This window comes from Lissotriton helveticus, chromosome 10 (assembly GCF_964261635.1).
Source record: "Lissotriton helveticus chromosome 10, aLisHel1.1, whole genome shotgun sequence".
In the NCBI taxonomy this organism is placed as follows: domain Eukaryota; kingdom Metazoa; phylum Chordata; class Amphibia; order Caudata; family Salamandridae; genus Lissotriton; species Lissotriton helveticus.
The window spans coordinates 686881373-686909164 of record NC_136071.1 but is presented as its reverse complement, the minus strand read 5'-3'; the positions used below and the strand labels follow the sequence as shown (position 1 = coordinate 686909164).

At 47.5% G+C, this 27792-nt stretch overlaps 1 protein-coding gene across 1 annotated transcript in view; it reads left to right on the top strand.

Annotated features, from left to right (window-relative positions):
- The first annotated feature begins 11614 nt into the window (after positions 1 to 11614).
- XRCC2 (X-ray repair cross complementing 2) overlaps positions 11615 to 27792 on the top strand; it is a 115547-nt gene continuing 99369 nt past the window's right edge. Inside the window, exon 1 of the mRNA XM_078663240.1 lies at positions 11615 to 11934. Within this exon, the coding sequence (XP_078519366.1) occupies positions 11896 to 11934 (39 nt within the window). The 5' untranslated portion in view covers positions 11615 to 11895. The remainder of the gene's footprint in view (positions 11935 to 27792) is intronic.

Here is a 27792-nt window from a genome sequence, read left to right as displayed (position 1 = left end):
AGCAAACCTTTCTGCTACAGTGGAAATGCTATTTCAAAGTGGTAGGTGATCATCGAAATGAAAACTGTGGTAATATTCACAGAATCCTACTATTTTTCAAAGTTGTAAGTCAGGAAAAACAAATCGCAACAGTGCCCTGTGTTAAAACGTTTCCTTCATAAACTTCAATGGTGGGGGCTAGCATGTAATGTTGGTGAGCCAGAGGCTGTGGTCAAAGCAACAGGCTTAAGTATTGCCTTCTGATAAGACTGGAAAAACCACTGCAAAGTACTCGAGTGGAACACTTTTTTTGTAAAGGTCAACTGGAAAATAAAAACTAGTCTCTATGTAACTGCTCCACCTCCTAGCAAACATCACTGGCAAGTAATTCCACAGGTGAGGTCTTTTCAGACAAGATGGGCTCTGGTCAGTGATTTTAGTTTAGTATGTTAGCTTCTTGTATAATGTGTTGTGGCGCCTGAAGACCGCAATAAAAAGCAAAGAGGGGTTTATTTAATAAAAACCTTGAGACTGAAATTATACCCAAAACTCTGTTGTCCACCGGACAGAGCAATAGTGCATATAGGATAGCCATTCTTTAGCATTAGAAAGTACGTGACAGTGTGGATACATTATTGTACACATGTAAATATAGAATACTGGGGCAAGCCAAAGAGGCCTGATGGGCACGTTTTGCAGGTTGTTGATACTGCTGCAACAATAAAAAAGAAAGCCCTCCTTGCACTAGGGGGCGGAAAAACCACGGACATTAATCTTCATTTATTTATGACTGGTTGCCTGGAATTCTTTTATTTTCTCACACGGTCTTTAATCCGGGAATGCCAGCTCGTTCTGAAGCTACACTTATGTTTGTTTTCAGTGAAAGGAAAGGAAAAGATAGAAACCCATGAATCATTTTAACTAAAGGGCAGTTGTGACAAGCGCACTTATTTCCAAATATAATCACTCATCTGGTATGCTGTAGTCCTGAGTGAATGTGTCACAGATTTTAGACTGCTTTCTTAAATGCAATTACAAAACAAACAAAACAAATCTACACACAAACACGCACACACAAATTAAATACTTACACGCAGTTCCAGAAGAAGAGCCCTCCTGCCCGTTCGATGTGCTCCAGCGCTCTTCAAACTCGCCACGCAGCTGCTTTCAGGGCAAATGGGGAGAGATAGCAAAATGCCCAGGGCCTGGTCACAAACAGAACAGGAACCACACGCACTGCTGTGCGAGCTCGAGGTCGGGTGATGGGCAGATTGATTAACACAATATAAGGGCAATCACCCTTCAGCTTGCACCTATAGCTGAAGGGTGATTGGCCCGATTTCATCGCAGTCATGCCGCCCCTGGCGCCAAGGACATTCACACCTCTCCTGTGTGGGGAGCCTGAGGGGCAGATTTATGGAAGTGTTGGCGCCCGGCCGCCAAGTATATTCACACCTCCTTATGTGCTGCGAGGGCTTGTGAGTGTTTAGTTTTTTATTCCGACGTTAGGCACTCAAGTCCTTCGGACCCCCTGGGAATGTGTCACGGACCCCTGGGGGTCCGCGGACCACAGATTGGGAAACGCTGGTCTACACAGCACAATAGATATCGGCAATCAAACTGTCTTGTGAATATGTTACTATACTAAGACTCTCCCCTGTATGTGTGTTTTGTCATACTTGTTGTATGTCCAGTAAATGCTCTAAGAGGGAATCCCCCTCACACATGTAAAGCACCTTAGCAAGTGCTACACATTTTCAAAATTACAGAATCACTTAAAATTTAGTAATCTGCACCTACACACTTTGGTCATGAGGAAAGCCAGTTTTAATCATAAAGGCCTGGCTGAAACATGTAGACCACACCTGGATGTAGGAGACCCTAATTAATACTCCTATAACATCCAACAGCCTTTTTTTTAATGCTAACAGTGACCCAGTTATTAAAATATAATTTACCCTCGGCTACTGGGATCCCTGTATAGCTTTTAAACTTATACCTTCACGTCACTACACTGCACACTCAGAAACATAACTGCTCCGCTGTAGTCAGGCGTCGAAGTACACCCAGGACACACTCGGTGTCACTGGGTGGGCCCGATGATGAAACACGCCACCAACCAGGTTGGTGGGTGAGGGCTTCATGAACAAAGAAAAGGGTTTGTACCCTGTCGTACAGTCTTGAGTCTATGTAAATTCACAAATAGGCTAGTCTTTATTGATTTCACATATAAAACCCTGGGGATACAGACTAGATACCTAGTCCTCTCTCTCTCCTTTGATAGTGATATAGACCCTGTATAGTACCACAAACTGTGAACCATTGGACCTTCTGTTCCAAAGACCCACAAGGAGCAGCATCCCGACAGAGTCAGCCTGCCACAGTGGCAGCCTACCACAGTGGCAGCCTGCCGTTGTGGACATCCAGTCAACACAAGAGAAGAGATGAGCCACCAACAACCAGGCGAGTCTCGAGAGGAAAGCGATAACCCTGAACATCCAGGTGGGGGACATCGTCATTATGCGGGAGCGCTACCTGAAGTGGAAGTTCCGTACCCCCTTTGAGGCTGAAACTTGGCAAGTGGTGAAAGTCAACAGCACTATGGTAACTGTTCAGGGCGGGCACCTTACTGCTGTGAGGAATGTGTCATGGTTCAAGAGGATAAATAGCCCAACAATGGACTATGATGTGAGGTCAGACGGAAGCAACAATGCCAGTTGAGAAGGACTATTCATGCCAACCTCGCCAACAAGGGACACTGTGGCGGGGACCCCAGATAATACCCCCGTCTGGGTGGCTACACTTCAGCATCTCTGAACTTCGGCATACCGAGCAACACACTGGCTAGTGCAAACAGGAATGCTCCCTGTCTGGCAAGTGGGAGTGCAGAATGGATCCAGAGTCAGAGGTATGATCTCTGCCCCAACCCAGTGCCTAGCCAGAGATTGAAATACTGTGTGTCCAATCAAGTGGCTGTACAACCGGGTCCACCCTAGTAAGTGTTTGAAGGGATGTAGATTGCCACCCGGCCTCTACTATACCTTGCTGCTGCATGCACTCCGAAGGCCAGGTGCGGCCCAAGGATATACATAAAGGGGCTAGTGGTTGCTTGTGGCCGCTGCTGAGATTTAGGCACTGAGTGTAAGTGTGAATAATTGCTGTATCGCCGCGTGCTAACTCCGCTCAGCTACCTGTGTCCATCAGCAGCCGCGGTGCGTCCATTGGGGCGTAGGGGCGTAGCCCCACTAGCCCATGGACCCGCGGCTGTGCAAGGAAGTTATAAATATTTTCATTTTATTAATCCTCATGTCCAGGCCGTCAGGAATCTGGGCAGCACCCGGCGTATCCGGGAGTCGGGGGGGAGTGCTCTGCGGCAGGGGGGCTGGACTGCTGTGCAGCTTGAGTTGAGTGACAGTCCACGTCACTCAGCTGCAGCAGCAGAGGTGTCCCGAGGCTCGAGTGTGCAACTGAAGCTCAGGGCTGAAAGTAGCCCAAGCATGCGCATTAGTTGTTGTCTTGCTAGCGAGTGGCCAGGGGGGTGCTGGGTTGAACCAGGCGACAGCCCCCGGCGATAGAAAGGGCGACAGGGCGAGCACGCAGTGTGCCCCCCCAGCGCCAGGATTGGCCAGTCACCACGCGCAGGGCAGGGCAATCCATTATTGGATGCCGCACCACTGCCTAATGGCCATTGGCCAATCACTGTGTCTGACTTCAGTCATGCAGTGATTGGCCAGCTGCTGACGTCACGATCCTGTTCTCTACTCTCTCTGGGTGGATGGTGGTGACTCTCGCTGCCTCAGCCAGCCTGTGTGCTCTCGAGTCCGTCGACCCGTCGTGTGTGAAGTACTGAGTGAGTGACCACCACTACTTCAAATCTGGTGAGATTGTGGGTTTTACGACCGTTTATGTCACATCTATCCTTATTTAACACTGGAGAAAATAAACCCCGATTCCTGATAGTGCGCTTACACAAAGAGGGCGAACATTCCCATCTTCACCTGATTTGATATTGAAACTCGAGTGCGAGATGCTCTCAAGTGTATTTTTTCACCCATCCGACTTCACCCATGTATATAACCTGGTACAGATTTGGTGATCAAATATTGGGAAAGCGTGCAGAGCAGGCACATTACGGCCTGGGCACACTGAGGCCCTGAGCCAAGTTATTAAACAGGAGCATTCTGCCCACTGAGGGGTCCGCCAACGCTGTAAACCTCACTCACAAGCTCCGAAAGAATCCCTTTAACCTCACTCTTAAGTGCTTTTTCCGGGCAGCTGTGGAGGCCCTCCTATGCGATACAGGTTTGTCATAAGGTAGCAGTTTTGCTTCGAGATGGTCAATGAGTGATTGGAATTGATCTGTGGAGGCTCAGACTGGCGATGGTGGGTGGCCAGAAGGTTCAACGCCTTCGCATTTCTCAGCCTTGCAGTTTTAGCTTAATCTGTTCCTTCACAGTATCTCACTCACAAAGGCAAGGCCTGTCCATCAGCCTGGCTCCTGTCGAGCAGTTATCTTCCAATTTCCCTCAACTACGCAGGGTGACTAGATTGTATTGCCTGCCAGTCCTCTCCTCTCGGAATGTGGCAATCATGTTGGGTTTAATGCAGACTAAGGTTACTGTACAAACTGCAGTTCGTTTCACCTTCTCGCTTACGAAGGATTTTTGCTGGCAGAGGATAATGTGAAAATGCAGTGACATTAAATGTTCTCTCTGACTAAACTGTCCTCAAAGCTCCCCTCCCTGGCTCTAAAATGATTTTGCCGACCACACAGACGTCCCGTAGTACTTCGGAGCCTGCGCCAGAGCTCTTTTCTAAATAAATATTTTCTATGAGGGGGTCCATTAGGCACAAACTGGCGTCCTTTAGAATCCATTTTAAAACGACCGATCACCTTTAATGGATTTTTGACTGTGGCATCTGGAAGGAATTTGAAGTGCTCATTAGATCTCAGATATTGCAGATGCAAGGAAAGGCATACCCTGCCCAGAGCGACAATTCTCTTTTATAAAAGTTTATGTTCTGCTTGCTATGAGGTTAGGGCGAGTCCCCTATTCAGAGACGTGCAAAGCAGAATTGGGTGCAAAGTGCACTCCTGGTCACTACAAACCGTGCAATGTTTACCAGGTCCACGCTTAGCGCCTAGTAAGTGGGCAGATCAAAATAGGACTCTCAGCGCTGTTTTAGGGTTAGTCATAGAAACCCTTTGCAGAAGGTAAGCATGCAGAGGCACGTTCTGCATCACTAACTGGTGGGAACACCCCCTCCCCCCAACTCCCACCCACGAAAATGGACGATTATCAATGAGGGACAGCAACTTTGTTTACAAAGCAATATTCGCACCTGGTGCGGCCACTACACCTTAAGCAAGTCTGTAATAATGAATTGAAGGCAATTGTCCTGTACAGTGGGAATTCATGATATTTGTAAATTGTTTCTGCCTTATAATCGTTTTTTAAAAGTATTCAGCAATGTTTGTACTGTACTGGGGCACACAGACATATCAGTCCGGTTCTTTTTCTTCGATTTTTTAAAGTAAATAAAAAATAACTTAAAAAAGGAAGGCATCTTTGCCACACCCATACGACATATCATTTATCCAGCATTGGCAGTTTAAATGTAAAGTGCTTCTTATTTTGTTTGGATTTTTTTTAAAATCATTTAGCTGTATAGTGTGCAAGAAGAATGGGCTTTTATCTAGCCGCTACCACGAGGGAAGACAAGAAGAGATGCCGAAGCTGACCACGGCAAAGAGGGGCTAATTTAAGGTTTAGTAAACCAGAAAACTCTTTGTTGCTTTGGAAAGGCACCGAGAGAGGCGCGTGTCGCGTGACCGTACTTCTCACTCGAGACTGCTCTAGAGCATAAGCCCTTGGCAGTGGCGTCACTGGGGTTGGTGTCACCCGGTGCGGGTAACTCATGGTGTCACCCCCTCACGACTTACCGCATGGACCACCTCTGTCGGAAATGTCCGGCGCTAGGTACTGTCTTACTCCCTCTAGCTCCCTCTCTCTGTCTAGCTCCCTCTCTCTGTCTTACTCCCTCTAGCTCCCTCTCTCCCTCTCTTACTCCTTCTAGCTCCCTCTCTCTGTCTTACTCCCTCTAGCTCCCTCTCTCTCTTTCTTACTCCCTCTAGCTCCCTCTCTCTCTGTCTTACTCCCTCTAGCTCCCTCTCTCCCTCTCTTACTCCTTCTAGCTCCCTCTCTCTGTCTTACTCCCTCTAGCTCCCTCTCTCTGTCTTACTCCCTCTAGCTCCCGCTCTCTCTCTCTTACTCCCTCTAGCTCCCGCTCTCTCTCTTACCCCCTCTAGCTCCCTCTCTCTCTTACTCCCTTCCCTCTAGCTCCCTCTTTATCTGTCTAGCTCCCTCTCTCTCTGTTTTACTCCCTCTAGCTCCCCCTCTCTCTCTGTCTTGCTCCCTATAGCTCCCTCTCTCTGTCTAGCTCCCCCTCTCTGTCTTACTTCCTCTAGCTCCCTCTGTCTCCCTCTCTCTGTCTTACTCCCTCTAGCTCCCTCTCTCTGTGTCTTTCTCACTCTAGCTCTCTCTCCCTCTGTCTTACTCCCTCTAGCACTGCATAACTGGGTTTGGTTTGGCTTCGGTTTCGTTTCGACTTTCGTCACAGAACAACAATGCAAACCCAAACCCTTGACTACTTGACTTCTGTGACCCATCCATTCTGTGCACGTGCAGAATGCAGATGGTGCCCCTAGCTACGGCGGGCCGGGTGCGGTGGTGGCGCGCTTCTTGCACTAAAGCAGGACGCAGGTAGACTCGTCAGTGTAGGTTGGTGTCACCCCCCAGATGGGGTGACACCCGGTGCGGTCCGAACACCCCGCACCCACCTAGTGACGCCACTGGCCCTTGGAAAGAGGACTGTCAGCCGCCCTGTGCTCTAGATTGACAGGTCGGCTGCATCAGAAGGTGTTTACCTTTCCAGCGCATACTTTGTTCAAGGTACAGTGCATACCTCGACCTGCGCCGACGGGAGCTTTGAACACTAAAGCGAAGCAGGTTCGTGTATTTACCACAGCATTCTCCAGTCGATAATTTACAATTTAGAACGACGGCGCTGCCACGCTGGGTCTTGTGTGCTGCAGCCAGAGAGGCCTAGGCCGGCTCATTTCCGTTTCTGATCAAAACGGCGTTGTTGAATGACGTGTTACTTAAGTTGTTATTTGCCACGCGCTGGCAAATTGTACCTCCCTCCCACACACACACACACTGCCAACAATTTTGCTCCGGAGTGAGACAACATGGTGAGAACCGTCACGGCAAATAAAATATTGCACACCAGGGTGGGAAAAAAAATCACAATGTGCAACACCAGCGTGGAGTGCAAATTGTGCAGGGTCTGTACTGTAATCTCGTTTTGGGCACAAATTGGAGATTGATTGGTGATTGCACCCAAAAGTGGATTTGTAATCCCGCCGTTGGAATCGTGTTTCGGAAGTAGTAATTGTTGTTGACTGTAATAATCTCTCTCTAGACTCTAGTCGACGACTAGAGTCTAGAGAGAGATTAGTAGTCGATTATTTAGAACGACGTCGCTGCCACGCTGGGCCTTGTTGTGCTGCAGCCAGAGAGGCCTAGGCCTGTTTCTGATCAAAACGCCCGTTGTGAGACGTGTTATGTGCCACGCGCAAATTGTACCTCCTACACACACACACTGCCAACAATTTTGCTCCAGAGAAAACATGGTGAGAACCGTCACAGTAAATATTGCACACCAGGGTGGGAAAAAAAATTACAATGTGCATGCTTGTTAGTTCACCATCCATCACCAGTGTGAAGAGTTGAGATCCTGGTATATGTCAATGTAAGGACATATTTCCTTCTGTACTGCACCACCTGACCTTACCTTTCAGTGCACAGGCATGCAGAATGAATCCCTGTTTGCAGACAGAAGGGGATCGCGCGTACAAGGAGGCTTTGGTTGGTATAGGGGCATTTTATACAGAGCAAATTCTTCCTATTTGTTTTTATTGCAGCTTTATTATATAGTGCGAGATCGACCCAAAGAATAAGATATCAGAGCACTTTACATGAGCACCAGGGACCTTACACAGTGACAAGGACACATTCTGAATTCATTATTTTGGTAGGCGCTGGAGATTAAGTGATTTGCCCAAAATTCCAGAACGGTGAGGCCACACCTAGGCTCGAACCCTGTTCCCCAGCGCTAAAGTCGGAAGCTTTAGCCGTAAGGCTACATCCACAGATGAGCTGTAGATGCTCTCTCTACATACTTTCTTTGTTGTCAATACCACAGTCAAAGTGATCCCGGCAGAATCTGGTGGACGTGAACGTGCAGATAAAGCAAGCATGACATTGATTGAATTGGCATATTTCAGGCAGCACTTTAAGCTTGAGTGCACATGGTTATTATTTGTTTTGTTTACCAGACTCATCAACAGTGACTAAACAGAGCTTCACAAAATGCTTTGAGGTAATGCTTTACCATGCGTGGCATAGTGTTTCAGTAACATACACTTCGTGAAAGCTAAACTGTTGCTCTTGCATCCTCCAATTTATGCTTAATGTCAGGTTACGTTAATAGGGAACATGTGGTGGGAGTGAAATTAATGTAAGTGCATTACTGTGTTAGACTGGGGTGCAGTTGTTTTACTATATTAAAAGAGCAAAATCAATGCACTTTGCACAGTATGACGAACAAAACACAGAGACACAGGTCTGTAAAATAAAAGGCAGGGAAATCGACAATTCTGCTCCAAAAGCGCATGCAAATGGCTGCTTCACCTCAACCTGCCTGATTGTGTCTCTGGTCTCTGATCTATGAGATGCAGGCTCGCATGTGGTAGGAATCATGAAAAAACACTTTCTTCCTTTGATTTTCTTAATAACACCACGTAGCGCCATTAGACCATCACGAGCTTCAATGTTCCCCGGGGTAGAAAACACAGACCTGACTAGCTGCACCTGTGCCATGGGTTTTCATACTCTGCCCTTCTGAACCCGTTAAAGCTGGAGGCACAGTTTTTCGCAGGGTGCAGGATGTGTCGGGTTCAGCAAACAACATTTGTTTTCATTGACCAATTATGTGTCATTTATAATTCAATTGCAAGGAAATCATTATTCCCTTACATGAACAACCCTATTATTAAGACTAATAATTACTATGAAAATGATGATGATAGTAGTAAAAATAATAATAACACAACAATAACCTGTCAAGGTACACAAGCAGCTACACTACTAATATTTTCATCTTCCAGTCGTCCAACAATTATGTCGACTGAAAGAACTTCCCTCATCGCCGGCGCTGTAGTGTCAGCTTCGTGAGGGCATTGGGTTGTAACTTCATGATCTAGGTTTTTTTTGTGTGATGTGTGTGTTACTTAAAACTCTTTAGCAAGTCGGACACCTCTCGTTTGGCACCTCTCTGCTCCCTCTGTACTTGAAGTGATTGAGAAATATCTGCGTTTATCTCTGTTCTCACTAATGTCTTGTTAATTGTGCTACAGCTGGAGACACACTGAGTGTGTCATTAATGGGGGTGAGACAGGCAGAGAGTGTGGTCGTGATTTAAGTGCTTCCAAATAAAGGCGACCAAGATGCTGAGATTGTCTCTTGGAAGTCGAGGAACAAATTAAACACTTTCCACAAAGAAGGCACATGCTCATGAGATGGAAATTCGTTAAATAAAGACATATTTACCCTGTTACGCCAACAATCTAGCAATTTAAGAGCCATGTAGGAGACAAAAAACATGTATTATTCGTTGTGCTACAGATTTGGTTATGTGGTTTCTTATTCTTATAATTACTTTATTTCGATCTCCAGGGCCTTAGATTACTAATATGAGGCCATTGACGCGGCGCTTGGACAGGTTCAACGCGACTCGGGGAGAGCGATAGGAGCGCACGAGGCAGCGAGACCCTGGTCGCGAGAGTATGGTGGGAGATAGCATGGGAGGTGAAGGGATAGAGAGGTTGGGGAGGGTGAAGTCAGCGATACTACTGTAGTGATGGAATGGGACAACGTGATAGGGAGGGGGGCATGTGAGGAAGAAGGGTTGAGAGCGGCGATGGGGTGATAGGAAGCATAACATGGAAGAAGTATGGCAGGGAGTGGAGAGCGGGAGCATGTTAAGAGGTAGGGAGGAGGGTGTTACCGACCGTATAAGCCTCAGACAGTTAAAAAGTCACCCCTCTGTCCACTCTGCTGCACTGAGAGGTGTGTGTGAGGCAGCCTTCTTCTACTCTTAGAGCTGAGATTTCCATGAAAGTCTTATAGTCTGAATTCAGCACCTGAGCATAATAGGACGGAATGTATGAAGCTCTGTGGTTATACTGAATAAGCAGCTACCTATGTTATGCCATCTATTAATGTAATAACTGCACTTTCACAATTGCTTTATAACCTTCCTGCTTTCTCAAATTTGCTTGAAAATGCACGATTTTTCTTCTTTTTTTTCAAAATTTTCTTGGGGGGGGTTATCCCCCCAAACCCCCCTTTTGGGGGTCGGGCTCGCTCGCTGCGCTCGCTCGCTACGGTGCTGTATGCAAATCACTTTGCGCCCCACCACTTTAAAATCTCACCCACCGCCCCTGTCCATCAGGCCTTGGACATGACAGTGCCCATGTCAGTCTGCCTCTGTATCTTTCTCCTGCACCCTTTACCATAAGAAATGCTGAGGGAGTGACAACTAAGGGAACAATGGGCTTCAGGGGCTGCACTGCGGCGGCAGGTCAGCCCAGCACCATGTGACTCTGGGCAATAGCTCGCTTAATCTTCCCGACGGCCCCCCAGCGCCTAGAGACCCTTACGGGTGATTGTGCGCTTTACAAATGTGGACTTTACTTTACTTTACTGCAAGAGCCACTAGTGATGCCCACCCAGGTCCTTGAGCAAACGGTGTAATCTTAATCAGATCTCTTTGATGTGCTCATTTTACTTGATCAGCAAATGTAAGAGAACTTTCACGCAATTTTATTCAGTATGTGCCCTACATGAAAACCTCTCTTGTTTGGTGTATTATAGAGAATAATGTTGCTCAATGTATAACAACATTAGCTATATGTGATGGGAACTTAACTTGTCTCTTGGTTCTCTCATGTTATCATCATCATGCTGTGGGTGGGCTTGCATGAATGTTTCTAAGCTAATATTTACAAGCTGTCACTTTAGTAAATGTCACTCTTTGCAGTGATATACTGTAATACACTACATTGGAACATCTCCAACTATTGAAGAAAATATGTGGTTATTGTGTTTTTGCACAAGACCAAATATTTTGATGCCTCGCTTGGGATCCGGCTCTTGAATCCCAGGCTCTGCATGTAAGTTTGCTGCCTTGCTCATCACTAGTAACCATTGTGTAACAAAACTACAAACACAAGCATGTAAAGGAAAACAATGAAGAGAGCACTCCGCCCCTGGCGCTGGATAATGTAAGAGCTCTGAAATTTGCTGAAAATGAGAATAAGACCCCACCACTAACGAATCAAGAAATCGAGTCTTTCTTACATTTGCCTGTATTATAGTTATACCTTGTGCGTGGTATGAGTCATTCTAGGTTGAAGAGAGCTGTTGTTGTCGTCTCTTTTCAGTGTCTATGGCCACTGTGAACATGTTGTCCTATTTCTGTGTTGGTGACCTGTCCCGGGTCTTGGTTTTGAATGTGTAGAAGAAACGAATAGGCTCAGTTCGGTGTTCCGGAGATTCAATGTGTTCCCGCTGTGACACACAGGTGGAAAGTGGCAAACTTAAAACACTTTTGTTTCGAAAGGCCAGTGAAACGCACAGACCAAACGCGTGTAAATTAACGTCCAATGATAAGCCGGTATACGAGCCAACCAGACGCAGTCGTCACGTGATCCCTCAAAACTTACTGTTTACAATGGGGGAGTGAAGTATAGCTGGTGGGTCGGCGGTGTCACTGCCTTTATCTCCCAGGATGAGCCATGACTTTCGCCAGGCAGAGTCTGGCACGCAGGTGAGTTTACAGGAGGGAGTGGACATGAACATTGAAAGAGCTACGCTGGTCGCTGCCACTATTGCCCACCCGTGACATTGTGTGTGCCGCAACATCGCCAAGTGTTACTAATGTCTGTACAGAATGTTCAGTGTCGTTAACTTAAGATTTCAGACTTTGCAGAAAATGGTATGGGGCCACCTGTAGTGCAGCAGTTATATAGCGTGTATTACCCTTATGTGGTGCACAGAAGCGCTTGCCTCCGTCACCTGTGGGCAGCAAGCTACCAGTGTAGGGTGTGTGGCTGGAAGGGCGTTGGCTTTGTTTCTTGATGCGTTGGGAAAGTGTTTCCATCTAGTGGGTGTTGACTATTGAGGTGTGGTTATTGTGCTATGGGACGCAGCACATAGATGTGTGTGAGATGATAGGTTATTTTTTGTGTGGTTTTATATAGCGCGAACTCGACCTGAAGGTACTGGAGTGCCTTACATGAGCACCAGTTACATTATACAATGACATATACTGCTATTTTTATTATTATGTTTTTGTTTGGAACATGTAGGTTACGTGATTTGCCCAAAGAGAGACAGGGGCTTGGTAGGTCCAGCCTACAGGCCCCTAATAGATATGGCAAGAACACAGGTATGCAGTTCCTAAAGGGGCGTGGAAGAGAAGAAGAGGAAGCGGAATTGGATGTAGGGTGTTCTGGTCTAGAATGGGGACTATGGATGGAATAGCTCCAATAAGGAGTCTAAAAAGTGGCCAAATCACTCCTATCTTTAAAAAAGCCAGATGCTGATCTCAACAACTACTGCCTCATATCTAGTATCCCTACTTTAGATAAGCTTTTGGAAAAAGGGTTCATCAGCAACTCTGCAATCACATTGATCAATATCAATCAATCAAGACATTTGTAGAGTGCGCTACTCACCCGTGAGGGTCTCAAGGCGCTGGGGGGGCGAGGGGGCGATGCTGCTACTGTTCGAACAGCCAGGTCTTGCGGTGTCTCCTGAAGGTGATGTGGTCCTGGGTCAGACGTAGGTGGGCGGGGAGGGAGTTCCATGTCTTGGCAGGCAGGTAGGAGAACGATCTTCCTCGGTAGTGGTTCTGCAGATCCATGGGATGGTGGCGAGGGTGGCGGAGCGGAGCTGGCGGGTTGGAGTGTGGAGTGTGAGTCGTCTGTTGAGGTATTCGGGTCCGGAGTTGTGCAGTGCTTTGTGTGCGTGGGTAAGGAGCCTGAACGTGATTCTTTTGTTGACGGGGAGCCAGTGCAGGTCTCTCAGGTGAGTGGTTATGCGGCTGAGTCGGGGGATGTCCAGGATGAGGCGTGCAGATGCGTTTTGTATGCGCTGGAGTCTTTTCTGAAGTTTTGCTGTGTTTCCTGCGTATAGGGCGTTTCCGTAGTCCAAGCGGCTGGTGACGAGCGCCTGGGTGACCGTCCTTCTAGTTTCGGTGGGGATCCATCTGAAGATCTTTCGGAGCATGCGCAGGGTGTTGAAGCATGAGGACGAGATGGCGTTTACTTGTCTGGTCATGGTGAGCGAGGAGTCCAAGACGAATCCCAGGTTGCGTGCATGGTCCGTGGGTGTCGGTGGGGAGCCCAGCACAGTGGGCCACCAGGAGTCGTTCAAGGCGGATTGCGATGGTCCCAGGATGAGGACCTCCATCTTGTCTGAGTTCAGCTTTAGGCGGCTGCCTTTCATCCATTCAGCGACGTCTCTCATTCCTTCCTGGAGGTTGATTCTGGCGGTGGCTGGGTCTTTGGTGAGGAAAGGATCAGCAGGGTGTGATAGGTGATGATGTTAAGGTTGTGTTTGCGTACGACGGAGGCGAGGGGGCTCATGTAGATGTTGAAGAGGGTCGTGCTGAGCGAGGAGCCTTGGGGTACGCCGCAAATGATTGTGGTTGCCGTGGACCGGAAGGGAGGGAGGCAGACTCTCTGGGTCCTGTCTGAGAGGAATGAGGTGATCCAGTCCAAGGCCTTTCCTTGGATCCCTGCGTTGTGGAGGCAGGATCTTAGAGTTCGGTGGCAGACGGTGTCGAAGGCGGCAGAGAGGTCGAGGAGGATGAGGGCGACAATTTCACTGTTGTCAAGCATGGTCCTGATGTCGTCGGTGGCTGCAATGAGGGCGGTCTCGGTGCTGTGGTTGGCTCGGAAACCGGACTGGGACGGGTCGAGGCAGCCATTAGCCTCGAGGAAAGTGGTCAGCTGTTTGTTGATGGTTTTCTCAATGACCTTTGCTGGGAAGGGAAGAAGAGAGATAGGCCGGAAGGCGGATTGCGATGGTCCCAGGATGAGGACCTCCATCTTGTCTGAGTTCAGCTTTAGGCGGCTGCCTTTCATCCATTCAGCGACGTCTCTCATTCCTTCCTGGAGGTTGATTCTGGCGGTGGCTGGGTCTTTGGTGAGGAAAGGATCAGCAGGGTGTGATAGGTGATGATGTTGAGGTTGTGTTTGCGTACGACGGAGGCGAGGGGGCTCATGTAGATGTTGAAGAGGGTCGTGCTGAGCGAGGAGCCTTGGGGTACGCCGCAAATGATTGTGGTTGCCGTGGACCGGAAGGGAGGGAGGCAGACTCTCTGGGTCCTGTCTGAGAGGAATGAGGTGATCCAGTCCAAGGCCTTTCCTTGGATCCCTGCGTTGTGGAGGCAGGATCTTAGAGTTCGGTGGCAGACGGTGTCGAAGGCGGCAGAGAGGTCGAGGAGGATGAGGGCGACAATTTCACTGTTGTCAAGCATGGTCCTGATGTCGTCGGTGGCTGCAATGAGGGCGGTCTCGGTGCTGTGGTTGGCTCGGAAACCGGACTGGGACGGGTCGAGGCAGCCATTAGCCTCGAGGAAAGTGGTCAGCTGTTTGTTGATGGTCTTCTCAATGACCTTTGCTGGGAAGGGAAGAAGAGAGATAGGCCGGAAGTTCTTGAGATCCTGTGGGTCCGCTGTGGGTTTCTTCAGTAGGGCGTTGATCTCCGCATGCTTCCAGCTCTCCGGGAAGGTGGCGGACAAGAGGGAGATGTTTATGACGTTCCGGAGGTGGGATGCGATGGCGGCGTCTGCTTTGTTAAATATGTGGTGGGGGCAGGGGTCTGTTGGTGAGCCGGAGTAAATTGTGTTCATGATGTGGGTGGTGTCCTCGATGCTGGCGGGGTCCAGGTGCTGAGGGTGACGGTGAGGGGCGTTGGCTCAGTGGCTGGTGACAGGGTCTGGGCGTCGAAGCTGTCGTGGATGTCGGCGATCTTGCGGTGGAAGTAGGTGGCAAGGGAGTCGCAGAGGTCTTGCGTGGGTGTGATGTCGTTGGAGTTGGCGCTGGGGTTGGAGAGCTCTTTCACGATGCTGAAGAGCTCATTGCTGTTGTGCGCGTTGTCTAGGGGTTCTTTGAAAGCAGTCCTTTTGGTGGTGCGGATCAGCTGGTGGTGTTTGAGGGTGGCGTTCTTGAGGGCTGTGAGGTTCTCTGATGTTTGTTCGGAGGGGTTCTTCAGTGGTGCGAGGGCGTCGGCGCAGTCCCTGATCCACTGTGTGAGGTTGCGTGCGCGGGCGTTGGCGTCAGTTGTGTCGTTTGGTGGGTTCTGACTTAGTGATGTGGTCAGTTGGTCGGCGGTGACTTTGCTCCAGCATCTGCGGGGGATCTGTTGCGGGCGGTGGTGGGATGTGGTCTTCTGAAACGTGAGTGGACGCAGCTGTGGTCGGTCCATTGTAGGCTGGTGGTGTGGCTGACCGTGACGTTGTTGCTAGGGGAGAAGATGGGGTCCAGCGTGTGACCGTCGAGGTGGGTGGGGGTGTTCACCAGTTGCTTGAGTCCGAGGTTGGCGAGGTTTTCAAGTAGGCAGGTGGTGGTCTTGTCGTTGTTGTTCTCCAGTTGGAAGTTGAGGTCCCCCAGGAGGATATAGTCTGCAGAGGTGATGGCATGCGGGCTGATGAAATCGGCGATGGCTTCGCTGAATTGTGTGCGTGGTCCAGGGGGTCTGTAGACAAGGGTTCCTCTGAGGGTGGTCTTGGGGTCGGTGTGGATCTGGAAGTGTAGATGTTCGGCGGAGGGGAGGGCGTCCTCGGTGTTGGTTGTGACGCTGATCGAGTTCCTGTGGATGATGGCGATTTCTCCTCCGGTTTGGTTGGTGCGGTCCTTCCGAATGATCTTGTAGCCGTCCGGGATGGATATGGCGATGTCGGGGGCTGAGGAGGCGTTCATCCAGGTTTCCGTGAGGAAGGCGACGTCTGGTGTGGTAGTGTCAAGGAGGTCCCAGAGTTCGATGGTGTGTTTGTGGACGGAGCAGGTGTTGAGTAGGATGCACTTGAGGTGGTTGTTTTTGCATGGTCCGGGGGGAGGGCTGGCAGTGCGGAGGCAGGAGAAGTTACATGCTCGGCAGGAGAAGGGTCCGTGGGTGCGTTTTGGGGTGGCTCTGTAGCAGATGGATGATCGGCCGATGTTGAGTGCGTGGAGGGTGGCGGTGTCGTATCTCAGACTGGTTGCATGGCTCTGGCGGCGGCCAGGGGGTCTAGAGCTGGGTGCGGTCCAGGCGCGGACAGACTTGCCTTAGGCGCGGTCGCCAGCGGCCTGCATTATAAGGGGTCGAGGGAGGGAGGAGCAGCTGGGAGGGGGAAGCAGGGACGAATCGGGGCTCGGGGGGGTGGGGCCGCAGGGGACACAGCAGCTGGAAAGAACGTGGGGCAAATGCGAGGGAGAAAGACGGCACAGGCAGCAGCAATACAGAGTACAATTACAGATACAGAGTACAATTACAGAAACAGAGTACAATTACAGAAAAACAGTGGGCAAAAGCAAGCAGGAAAATGGGAAAGCAGAAAAAGGCAGAGTGAAATTTTTAAAAACGATAGGGAAGGAGACCCACCACTGGGCCACCAGGGATCGAACCAGCAGCAGGGCTCAGGGGCACGGCTAGAGCAGGGTGTGCTACCGCGTTGGGGGGAGCGACCTGGCCTGAAAACAGGGTCATGGGTCGCTCCCTTATCGCGCAGCGGCCTGCATTATAAGGAGTCGAGGGAGGGAGGAGCGGCTGGTAGGGGGGAGCGGGGACGAATCGGAGCTCAGGGGGCGGGGACGCAACGGCGGGAAAGAACGTGGGGCAAACGCGGGGGCGAAAGACGGCACAGGCAGCAGCAATACAGAGTACAATTACAGAAACAGAGTACAATTACAGAAAAACAGTGGGCAAAAGCAAGCAGGAAAATAGGAAAGCAGAAAAAGGCAGAGTGAAATTTAAAAAAACGATAGGGAAGGAGACCCACCACTGGGCCACAAGGGATCGAAACAGCAGCAGCAGGGCTCAAGGGCACGGCGAGAGCAGGGTGTGCTACAGCGTTGGGGGAGTGACCTGGCCTGAAAACAGGGTCATGGGTCGCTTCCTTAGCGCACAGCGGCCTGCATTATAAGGGGTCCAGGGAGGGAGGAGCAGCTGGGAGGAGGGAGCGGGGACTAATCGGGGCTCGGGGGGTGGGGCCGCAGGGGACACAGCAGCGGGAAAGAACGTGGGGAAAACACGAGGGAGAAAGACGGCACAGGCAGCAGCAATACAGAGTACAATTACAGATACAGAGTACAATTACAGAAACAGAGTACAATTACAGAAAAACAGTGGGCAAAAGCAAGCAGGAAAATGGGAAAGCAGAAAAAGGCAGAGTGAAATTTTTAAAAACGATAGGGAAGGAGACCCACCACTGGGCCACCAGGGATCGAACCAGCAGCAGGGCTCAGGGGCACGGCGAGAGCAGGGTGTGCTACCGCGTTGGGGGGAGCGACCTGGCCTGAAAACAGGGTCAAGGGTCGCTCCCTTAGCGCGCAGCGGCCTGCATTATAAGGGGTCGAGGGAGGGAGGAGCAGCTGGGAGGGGGGAGCGGGGACGAATCGGAGCTCAGGGGGCGGGGACGCAACGGCGGGAAAGAAAGTGGGGCAAACGCGGGGGAGAAAGACGGCACAGGCAGCAGCAATACAGAGTACAATTACAGAAAAACAGTGGGCAAAAGCAAGCAGGAAAATGGGAAAGCAGAAAAAGACAGAGTGAAATTTTAAAAAACGATAGGGAAGGAGACCCACCCCTGGGCCACAAGGGATCGAACCAGCAGCAGCCGGGCTCAAGGGCACGACGAGAGCAGGGTGTGCTACCGCGTTGGGGGGAGTGACCTGGCCTGAAAACAGGGTCAAGGGTCGCTTCCTTAGCGCGCAGCGGCCTACATTATAAGGGGTCGAGGGAGGGAGGAGCAGCTGGGAGGGGGGAGCGGGGACGAATCGGGTCTCGGGGGGCAGGGCCGCAGGGGACGCAGCGGCGGGAAAGAACGTGGGGCAAACGCGGGGAGAAAGACGGCACAGGCAGCAGCAATACAGAGTACAATTACAGAAAAAACAGTGGGCAAAAGCAAGCAGGAAAATGGGAAAGCAGAAAAAGGCAGAGTGAAATTTTTAAAAACGATAGGGAAGGAGACCCACCACTGGGCCACCAGGGATTGAACCAGCAGCAGCAGGGCTCAGGGGCACGGCGAGAGCAGGGTGTGCTATCGCGTTGTGGGGACAGACCTGGCCTGAAAACAGGGTCAAGGGTCGCTCCCTTAGCGCGCAGCGGCCTGCATTATAAGGGGTCGAGGGAGGGAGGAGCAGCTGGGAGGGGGGGATCGGGGTCGAATCGGAGGGCGGGACTGCAGGGGACGCGGCGGCGGGAAAGAACGTGGGGCAAACGCGGGGGAGAAAGACGGCACAGGCAGCAGCAATACAGAGTACAATTACAGAAACAGAGTACAATTACAGAAAAACAGTGGGCAAAAGCAAGCTGGAAAATGGGAAAGCAGAAAAAGGCAGAGTGAAATTTTAAAAAACGATAGGGAAGGAGACCCACCACTGGGCCACCAGGGATCGAACCAGCAGCAGCAGGGCACAGGGGCACGGCGAGAGCAGGGTGTGCTACCGCGTTGGGGGGAGAGACCTGGCCTGAAAACAGGGTCAAGGATCAATTCCTCGACCACTGCCAATCTGGTTTCAGACCGGGTCACAGTACTGAAACTGCCCTGGTCCACATTGTTGGCGATACTTTACGCTTACTCGATCCAAAACAAATCCTGTTTTTTTTTGCTACTTGACCTATCAGCAGCGTTTGACACGGTCAAACACGAGATTCTCTTGAACCTCTTACAACACAGGATGGGTCTTTCTGGTATTGTCTTAAATGATTCTCATTCCTACAAAACAGGTCTCAGAGTCCTAAACAATCACACCCTATCCGACCAGATGCCAGTCACGATTGGCGTACCCTGAGATTCTACACTTTCCGCCACACCTGTTTAACGTGTACATGGACCCCCTGACTGAAATCCTCAAACTCTCTAACATCTCCTACCATATGTATGGTGATGATATGCAACTTTACATGAAAATTGCCTCTTCAGAACCACATAAGCACCGCCACTAGAGGGGCCAATTACCAACTCAATGCATTGAGGAAACTAAAGCTCTTCCTACCCATTCCAAATCTCAAAATAGCGGTACAAGCACATGTGACCTCCAAACATGACTATGGAAATGCTACCCTCGTGGCCCTACCAAAAATAAAACTAGCACCTCTGAGGACTTCCCTGAATGAGACTGCTCTGCTCATCTCAGGCACACACAAAAATGATCATTTCACCCATGTCCTTCATTCACTGAACTAGCTACATTTTAAGGCTAGAATCCATCAAAAAATCACCTGCATGACACACAAAGCAATTCACCACAATACTCCTCGCTACCTGGCCCAGAAACTGGTTCCATCTCAGGGCTCGACAAATCCGAAAAATGGTACTAGTCCTGCAGGTCTAGTACCATGGAAAATCCCCTCGACCTGACTCCAACCCACTTGACCTCCGTCTCTGAAAACGGAGCAAAAGTGACAAGATAACAAGATTTAAAGGCATGTTTAGTGCTCATTTTCTTTGTGAGCAATAAAAATGCCTTTAAATCGTATTATCTTGTCACTTTTGCTCTGTTTTTAAAGACGGAAGACAAAAGTGAGTTTGATTTCCTACTCGCCAGAAAGGGCGAGTAGGACCTAAAAATAGCTCGTCCTCATCTATTCTCCCTCGCAAATGCGAGCAGGCGAGTGGATTTGTCGAGCCCTGCATCTGGTGGGAACATACCTTCTCGCAGCACAAGCTCTCTACTGCTGAAAGAAAAAATCAACAATAAGAAAACTTACAAGCGAACATTATCAGGCATTGCCCCAAAAATTTGGAGCCCTCTTCCACTGGAGACCAGGACCAAACCTTCAATTACCCTATTCAAAAAAGTACAAATTATACCACTGAATAGTCTCCTTCCTCTCTGATGCGGTTTACTGTACCACCTTGAATCCATTTGCTTCCCGGCAGTTTCTTTTATTTTGTCTGATTCTCATTCGTTATTTTTATAACTCTTCCAATTTTTCCTCCTGACGATCTTCACTTCAACACAAAATATTGGTATTCTACAGTACATAGCCTAGCTAGTCTTGCTTCATGATATCACCCTGTGTCTCGTTGTATTATTTGTGCTACTATATCTTATTTTCCATTGTATAGCACTCAGTTATCACCCTGTAACTGTTTATATTACTCCTTGTACATTCAATGCTATTTTACTCTGTACAGCGCTCTGATACCAGAATTTGTCTTGTTCGCGCTATATAAAACTCCACAAATAAAATAGCAATTGACAAGGTAGTTATGGGTCTAGAGAAACAAGCGTATGATAAATCATTTGTGATGGTCAGCATGGTAGATTTTAAGAAACGTTTTCTCTTATTGATAAAGTTAAGGACTATGATTGCTGTGTGAAGATGATAGATTCTGGGACATCATAAACAATGTATCAAACCATAATGTGAGTGAGGGTTTTAATGAAAGTATGTGAAAACCTTGAAGTCCTGTGTATTTCCTCACGAGGGAAAGGAGAAACTACTTTTGTGGTTGTGGGCGCTTTAATGGCAGATTCTTAATTCAGTAATCACAGAGCGAGACAAGTGATTAGGGACAAAGTGTAATTGACTACTATGGTCACATCAGCATAACCTCCTATAACATTTTGCCTGAACTGCAAAGACTTGGCTTTGCAGTTTACAGACAGAGGATCCTGTAGTTGCTTGTGTGCCAAGCGGTTCAACGATGACAGAAGGAGGAAGGAACTCAGATGTGTGGAGTTGAAGTTGGGTTCTTTGGAGAAATGGACCAATTTCATTGTGGTAAGGAAAGTGTTTAATCTGTGGTAAGGGAGGGAACAGTGGCAGCAAGCATAGGGCATGCTGCGGGGCGGCAGGGCGTGGATGGGCAGGGTGGGAGGGTAGTTAACTTGGAGATACGACTGAACGGAGGAACGTCATAATTACTTTCCTCTGTTCCGTCATATGTCTGAGTTTACTACCCCTACCCCCCGCCCGCAGCACGCCTTATGCAAGCCACCACTGGGAGAGAACACTTATAGCACTACTGCTGTCAAACTGAGTGGTAATGTAAGAGAAAACAGGACAACCCAACATCCCTAGGAACCAGGAAGCATTCTTTTGATTTATTCCTGCCTCTAGTTACTTCAAAGTGTGAAAGCCACACTTCTATTCTCTGCATGCTTGAACTTTTCCCTTCTATAGACATTTGAGTTATTGAGCACTGCACCACCACACTGCTCACTTTGATAGCACCCTACTGTATTTTTATAACATTTTGTGACACTGTTCTATAATAATTGAATGAATATGCACCTATTTGTTTGTAATGTATCTGCTATGGTTTATAGCATCTGTCGTTGATCAGCATTTGTGATTCCCCTCCAGTCTAACTGTCATAATTTCCAAATGATCAAATTCTATTGCTAATTGCCCGAAGGAACCACTGATTTCTTGCGACTAGATTAATTATTTGTGTCTGAATGGACTTCTAGAACCAGCTGGGGCCACAGTAGTCATTGCATGGAAGTTGTCAGTGAGATACAACTGGGTTTATTTGCCCAATAAATGTATTCTGTGTATGCTGCAGCATGCTACACATTGGTTTTGACCCCTTTCTATCATCTATATAATTCTTTTAAGCAGTCGCGGACCCCTGAGTAGGCTTAACAGACCCTCAGGGGTTCACAAGATACAGTTTAAAAAACAATGCTGTCATGCATTACTTAAGGGACACCTAAATTCAAGGAAGCTGACCAAGCAAATGTCTTAAATCTAGCAATAAAAAGGATTTATCATACATAGGTTTTCCTATTATATAATATAAATGCAAATTGGTCTATAGTGGCAGAATTACTAGTTGCGTTGCTCTATTTATTTCATGAAAAGTGTCTCCTAGTTATGTACAGCGTAGGTAATCCATTGGCGTGAGGGACGTTTTCCCTCATGGTGATTATCTGGCCAAGGTGTAATGCAGATTTTATTTTTTGTTTTTTTGTTTTTTTCTGGAGAATTCCTTGATGAATGTAGTACGACTTCTGTTCTGATCCAGGTTCTCGCTCTTGACCACCTTTTGTGATCCCACTGAATGCTGGTAATTTGCTCAATTGAAACATTGAAATTGAGTTGACTTTCAGGCCGGCTCATTCACATCTCACAAGAAGAGAGGTGCTTCTTATTGACCAAAACCATAAATGACAAGATGACCTAGAGCGGGGACTAAATGCATGGATAGTATCGCATAGATGAGAAACCTGAAAACAAACACTTTACATTTTCAAGATTTCCCAAGGAGTACCACAACAAAATAAACATCTTGTTTTTCAAGTACTTAGATAACATTTTCCCACAGTGAAAATCATAATTGCTTCTGCACAAATGGACCATTATTTTGCTAATGTCTCTCTTGCTTAAAGCAGTGTAGAAGATAAATTTACTGTTCAGTGGAAAAATATTTTGAAAAAATCTAAACCCCATCCTCTGTCGCACTCTCGTGGCTGTAAGTCCCTATCATTACACCAGCAGCTATCAAATTATTTCTCCTGATGTTTTTTTTTGTGGCTTGACAACTCAGTTAAGTAGAAGAAAACTTTTCTCTTTGCTTTTTCTTCTTTTCTCTTTTGCTTGCTAAATGAATAACCAAATGTTTAGTGAACCAGAAAGGATATAGGCAATTCACAGGAACATTCTATTTTCAAATTCTACACACCAAAAGGCAGGGAGGGGTCTTAGGCGAAGGGCTAATATCGCCAGATGCATGCCAGATCGTCAGGATATACATGCATGATACTTTTAAGTACAGTCAGTTTAGAATTAACACATTTTCACAATTCATTCTGATAGCTATGCTGGGCATAAGACAAGGATCCCCAAATCCTAAAAGTACATTGGAAATGCCTACTATAAGGAATCTATCTGTGTGAAGCAGATCTCCACGGCTCGACTAACTTAAAAATAAAGTTGTTGTTTCAGGACAAGGGCAGCCTATAGTTGTATGACTTTTTCTGAGATAACTAGGACACAGTTGTTGAAGTTAATTCATTTATATTTTATATAACTTTACACCAAGAATGATCATTACATCGGCCGAAATGTTTGCAGGCAATATGTTTCACCTGGTTACCTCAAAATGTTCTTGAGGCTTGATTTCTGCACAACTTGTGTAGTTATCAGTGGTGGTCAGTAGAGTGCTCCTCTTGATAGGCTGAATGTGGAGCTGCCAGACATATGCAGGATTTCAGTTTTTACTGCCCTGCCAGAAGGAAATAATCAGAAAAGCATTATTATGTTCTGTACACACCGATGGACCCTCTGAGCCTTATGGAATCATATATTTACAGCTTCTGCACCCCTTACAAAATATGTTGTGATTAGGGGAAACCATTTTTCAACATTTTCATGAATATCCTAATTGTTCTTCCTTCCTCATTTTCAAAGCAAATGACAGGCCATTGTAGTGCTCCCCTAAGTCTCCTGAGTGTGAGGATACCTAATAAGCATAGATGAACGATAAATCTTCATGATGGCACACAATTCATACTAAATCAGTTTGCTAGTCTACATACACCATATAAAGAATTCCAAAGCAAATTTGCTTGATATTGTCTTTTATTCTACGTTTCAATCCATAAAAGAGATCCAAAAGTATACAGCCAAGACATGTCGTGTTCTAATAAATTAACTTTTTAAAGGCTATTGTCAATCTAAAGTCACTCTTGATAGCAGCTGACTTAAACTAGTTTGGAACAGAACAAGAGAATGCTGAGTTAATCTTACATTGAATACGGTCTATACCCAGCTGTACTTTCAACTTCTATAATTATATTAACATGTGCTAGCCACTATTCAGAGTAACCCTGAAGCTATCGTACAATTATCCAGTACGACTTTAAGTAATCTTTACATTATTGCCATTATGATTTTTCAGCTACTCCTAGAATATGGTGGACTCAATACTTTTGTCTTGTTCCAGAAGACATCTGACTTTGGCTGTGACTTCAAACTTGTTTTATTGATTTAGATGTTTTGTATGGCAGCGTGGATTAGAAGGAAAATCAATAAAAAAATTCCTGTGACTTGTACCTTCATAGCCTGTGTACCCCGGTAAATTGATGTGCTCCCTGGAAAAGATAAACAAGCATTGGAAATGCAATAGGTCTCGCAGCATTAGAGTTAGTGCTTTTAGAATTGTTTATGGGTTTTTTTTGTAAATCTTTAGCATTTTTGTTTCCTGCAGCCAATGCTAAAGAATTACAAAAAAATTCTTCTTGTTAAAATGAGTGTTTTCCATAGGCGCCCGAGGAATGTCTGCAATGGGAAGATACGGTGTGCCCGTTAGCATTGTTAATGTTTCCAAAATACCAAATTCAACCAGGTGACTCTCAGGGTCACTCAAAATAGCTGTTTGTTTCCATAACACTTTATCTCTATAGTCTTGCGTCACCAGATTGTAGGGCCTGAATGAGCTAGATAGACGAAAGCAAACCAAGAAACTTTAGAATATCCCAGCTAGGAGGAAGTAGCAGGTTTATGTTACCTGGGTAACTTATTAGAAATCTGCGCATGCGCGCACGTGAGAAAATAGTATGAACACAAATGCTGTGTATATGGAGATAAAATCACCTTTATTAAGCCCATATTTCCCTTCTCTGTTTCTTAAAATATCGGGCTAAAACAGCTTACGCTCATGTTCTTGAGGGCTTTCGTGAATTTATACTTCACAAATATTCTAAATACAGAAATAGATATATTTAATATGTCATATTATGGTGTGAATGTATGTGCTGTCTATCCGCCTGGAGCAAGTGGCATGAGTGCGCGTGTGACGTGTGGTGAGTGTTATTAAGAACAGGAACTGTGGTACTTCCCAAACTCGGTGTCAGAGTCGTTTACATGCACCTCTGCTTCCGAAACAAACTTTTACTGCCTCAAGCACGCGGCTGTACTCCACACATCCGCTCTACGTCACATTCATATCCTTTCCCAAAACCACAGCCAAGCGGGGCGCGCACTGCGGACGCGGCTGTCTAGATTTGCATTCCTTGCAAAATCTCAGAACACACTCTATGATGTTGAGGTTTATATAGTCCGCTCTCTCCTGGCGAAAGGTCCTGGAGGGAGTCGAGAAGAGGAAGCTTATAAAACCCAGTGTTTATCGAGGAGGAGTGGTTATAGTTATACTGCCCCCCTCGTCGGGTCGTTTTCACGTGACACGCAGGAATTCAGGTTAAAACATCTAGGGGAAAGAGTGTACACAGAGGACATTCTCTCAAGGTCACAGGAAGTTGGCAACTGGAACACCTCCCGGGAACGTGGAGAGCCGGTGACTGAGGACTGTACAACTGAAGCCCTCATTTTTACCCCCCCCCCCTGATTTAGATGCAGGGGTACCAGAGAGCCAGAACCTCCAATGACAGCCAGTATCCCTGCACCCAAACCCGGAGATAACCTATTGAGAGGGAATTCAATTCTCGTCTTGTCTCGAACAGACTGCGGGCAGGGGAGGGGGCGGAGAGGGAACAGACGGAGGGAAGGCCAGATAAGGGGAGGGGGGAGGAGAGTAGGAGGAGGAGAGTAGGGGAGGCACGGCCTAGCGGCCGTGCAATCAAGAAGTGAGGGGGCGGGAGAGTAGGCAAGGCAGGCGGCTGGGGGGAGGGGGGAGGAGAAATGCGACGCGACATGGCAGGCAGAGAAAATGGGGAGGGGGCTGATCCGGAGGTGCGTCGTGACACTCGTGAGGGGGAGTGGAGAAGGAGGGGGGAGTAGAGTAGGGGAGGCACGGCCTAACGGCCGTGCAATCAAAAAGTGAGGAGGCGGAGCTGGGGGAGGCTGTGACAGAGAGAGCAGGCAATGCAGGCGGCTGTGGGCTTGTGCACGCGCTTTGAAGCTCATTGCGCATGCGCATTGAGCTTCAATTTCTCGTGCACTGCAAGGAATCGCCACGATTCCTTGCAAGTTGGATAAAGAGTGGATAAGCCCCCATAGTCTCGCAAGCTCGATGCGCATGCGCATCGACAGGCGAGACCTAAAAATGATGAAAGACAAACTTACCACTGTGGACAAATAAAGAAAGGTATGCGATTTATTGGTCTTCACACTATCGGTGGGTAATAAACTTCACATACTCATATTGATGGGCAGAGAATCCATGCAGAAATGCCTGTTTTCCGAATGCTTATCAAATGTGACACGAAATTGCAAGTCCCTTGAGCCTCCCTTATTTGGGAGCTTGTCCTTGGCAAATGAAAAGCAACCTATTTCTCCACAATTTTCCTGCGAGTGTGGCAATATCAAAAATATATAAGGGGGAGCATAAAAAATGATGTAATACATATTAAGTAATCTGATGCAGTAAACCCATTGTGCTTCAGATATGTTTGTGTTACTTCTAAAAACCAAGAGGAAGGATTTTTCAAATGCAGGAAAGGCACTTAATATAACCTATTATACTGCCATATAACCTATTATACTGCCACAGTGATAACATCATAATTCATTTTAGATGGGTGTAAATTTGGCTCGGACAATAATCTTTGTATGGAATGAATAATATTACAGAAGATCTTCCACAGCCTTCTAGCAATACATTCAGTCCCAGGTAAAATGTCTAGTCTGCCAACTCGTCTTCATGCATCCGTTGGGCCAAACATGCACCAAAGACGATTGGGACATCTCTTCTTGGGAAAATACAGTCCTCAACTGTGATAAAAAGATCAAATGTTCAAGTCATTCAATCCCAGTATACGTCTTGTTGAAGACTTAAGTGGATGAAAGTACACCAGGACATTTTTTTTATGTATCCATTTTTTCAGGAACCGATAATTCTATACGGCTTTAAGACTTTCTTCAACGAAAACAATTCCCTCTTGGACTGCACGCACTGCAGTGCTATGGAACACAGTCTTGCAACGTTACAAAAATCTTCCATCCAAGAATGGAGAGTGAAAAATTAAGTACTGAACAAAAGGTAGAAGGACTCGCATTCACCATCCTGGCTCTGTAGAATAATCTTTAACTTCCTAAGAACCTAAGAAATCTTGACTCAGGAACCCCAACCCTCATTCATTTGTGTTCATTTCTGGTGCCCTTCGCCAATTGGTCTTTTCTGTTCCTCTATGTACCACCTGCGGAACCTGGAATGCCCATACTAGGAAGCTCTGCTAAGATGTCCTACACCATGTACGTTTATCCCATGCCAGAATGGTTGCTGTGAATAAAACTAAAGCTGGAATTCCTTTTCAGTATGAATACAGTCACTAAAACAAGGTCTAGTTCTGCCATGACCTGCTGATTAGGGTCCAGCTATAAAAAGAGCACGAAAAGAAATTTAGTACTTGCGATAATGTATTATTGTCTTGAATTTGTTTCTTTCTTTTTTGGGTTCACCAATATTGCACTTGGGTCCCCATTACGATGGCGGGCGGACTTCGTTGGCCTGCCACTGTTACGGAAAATGGGAAAGACCGCCAGAGGTGCGTCAGTCCCACAA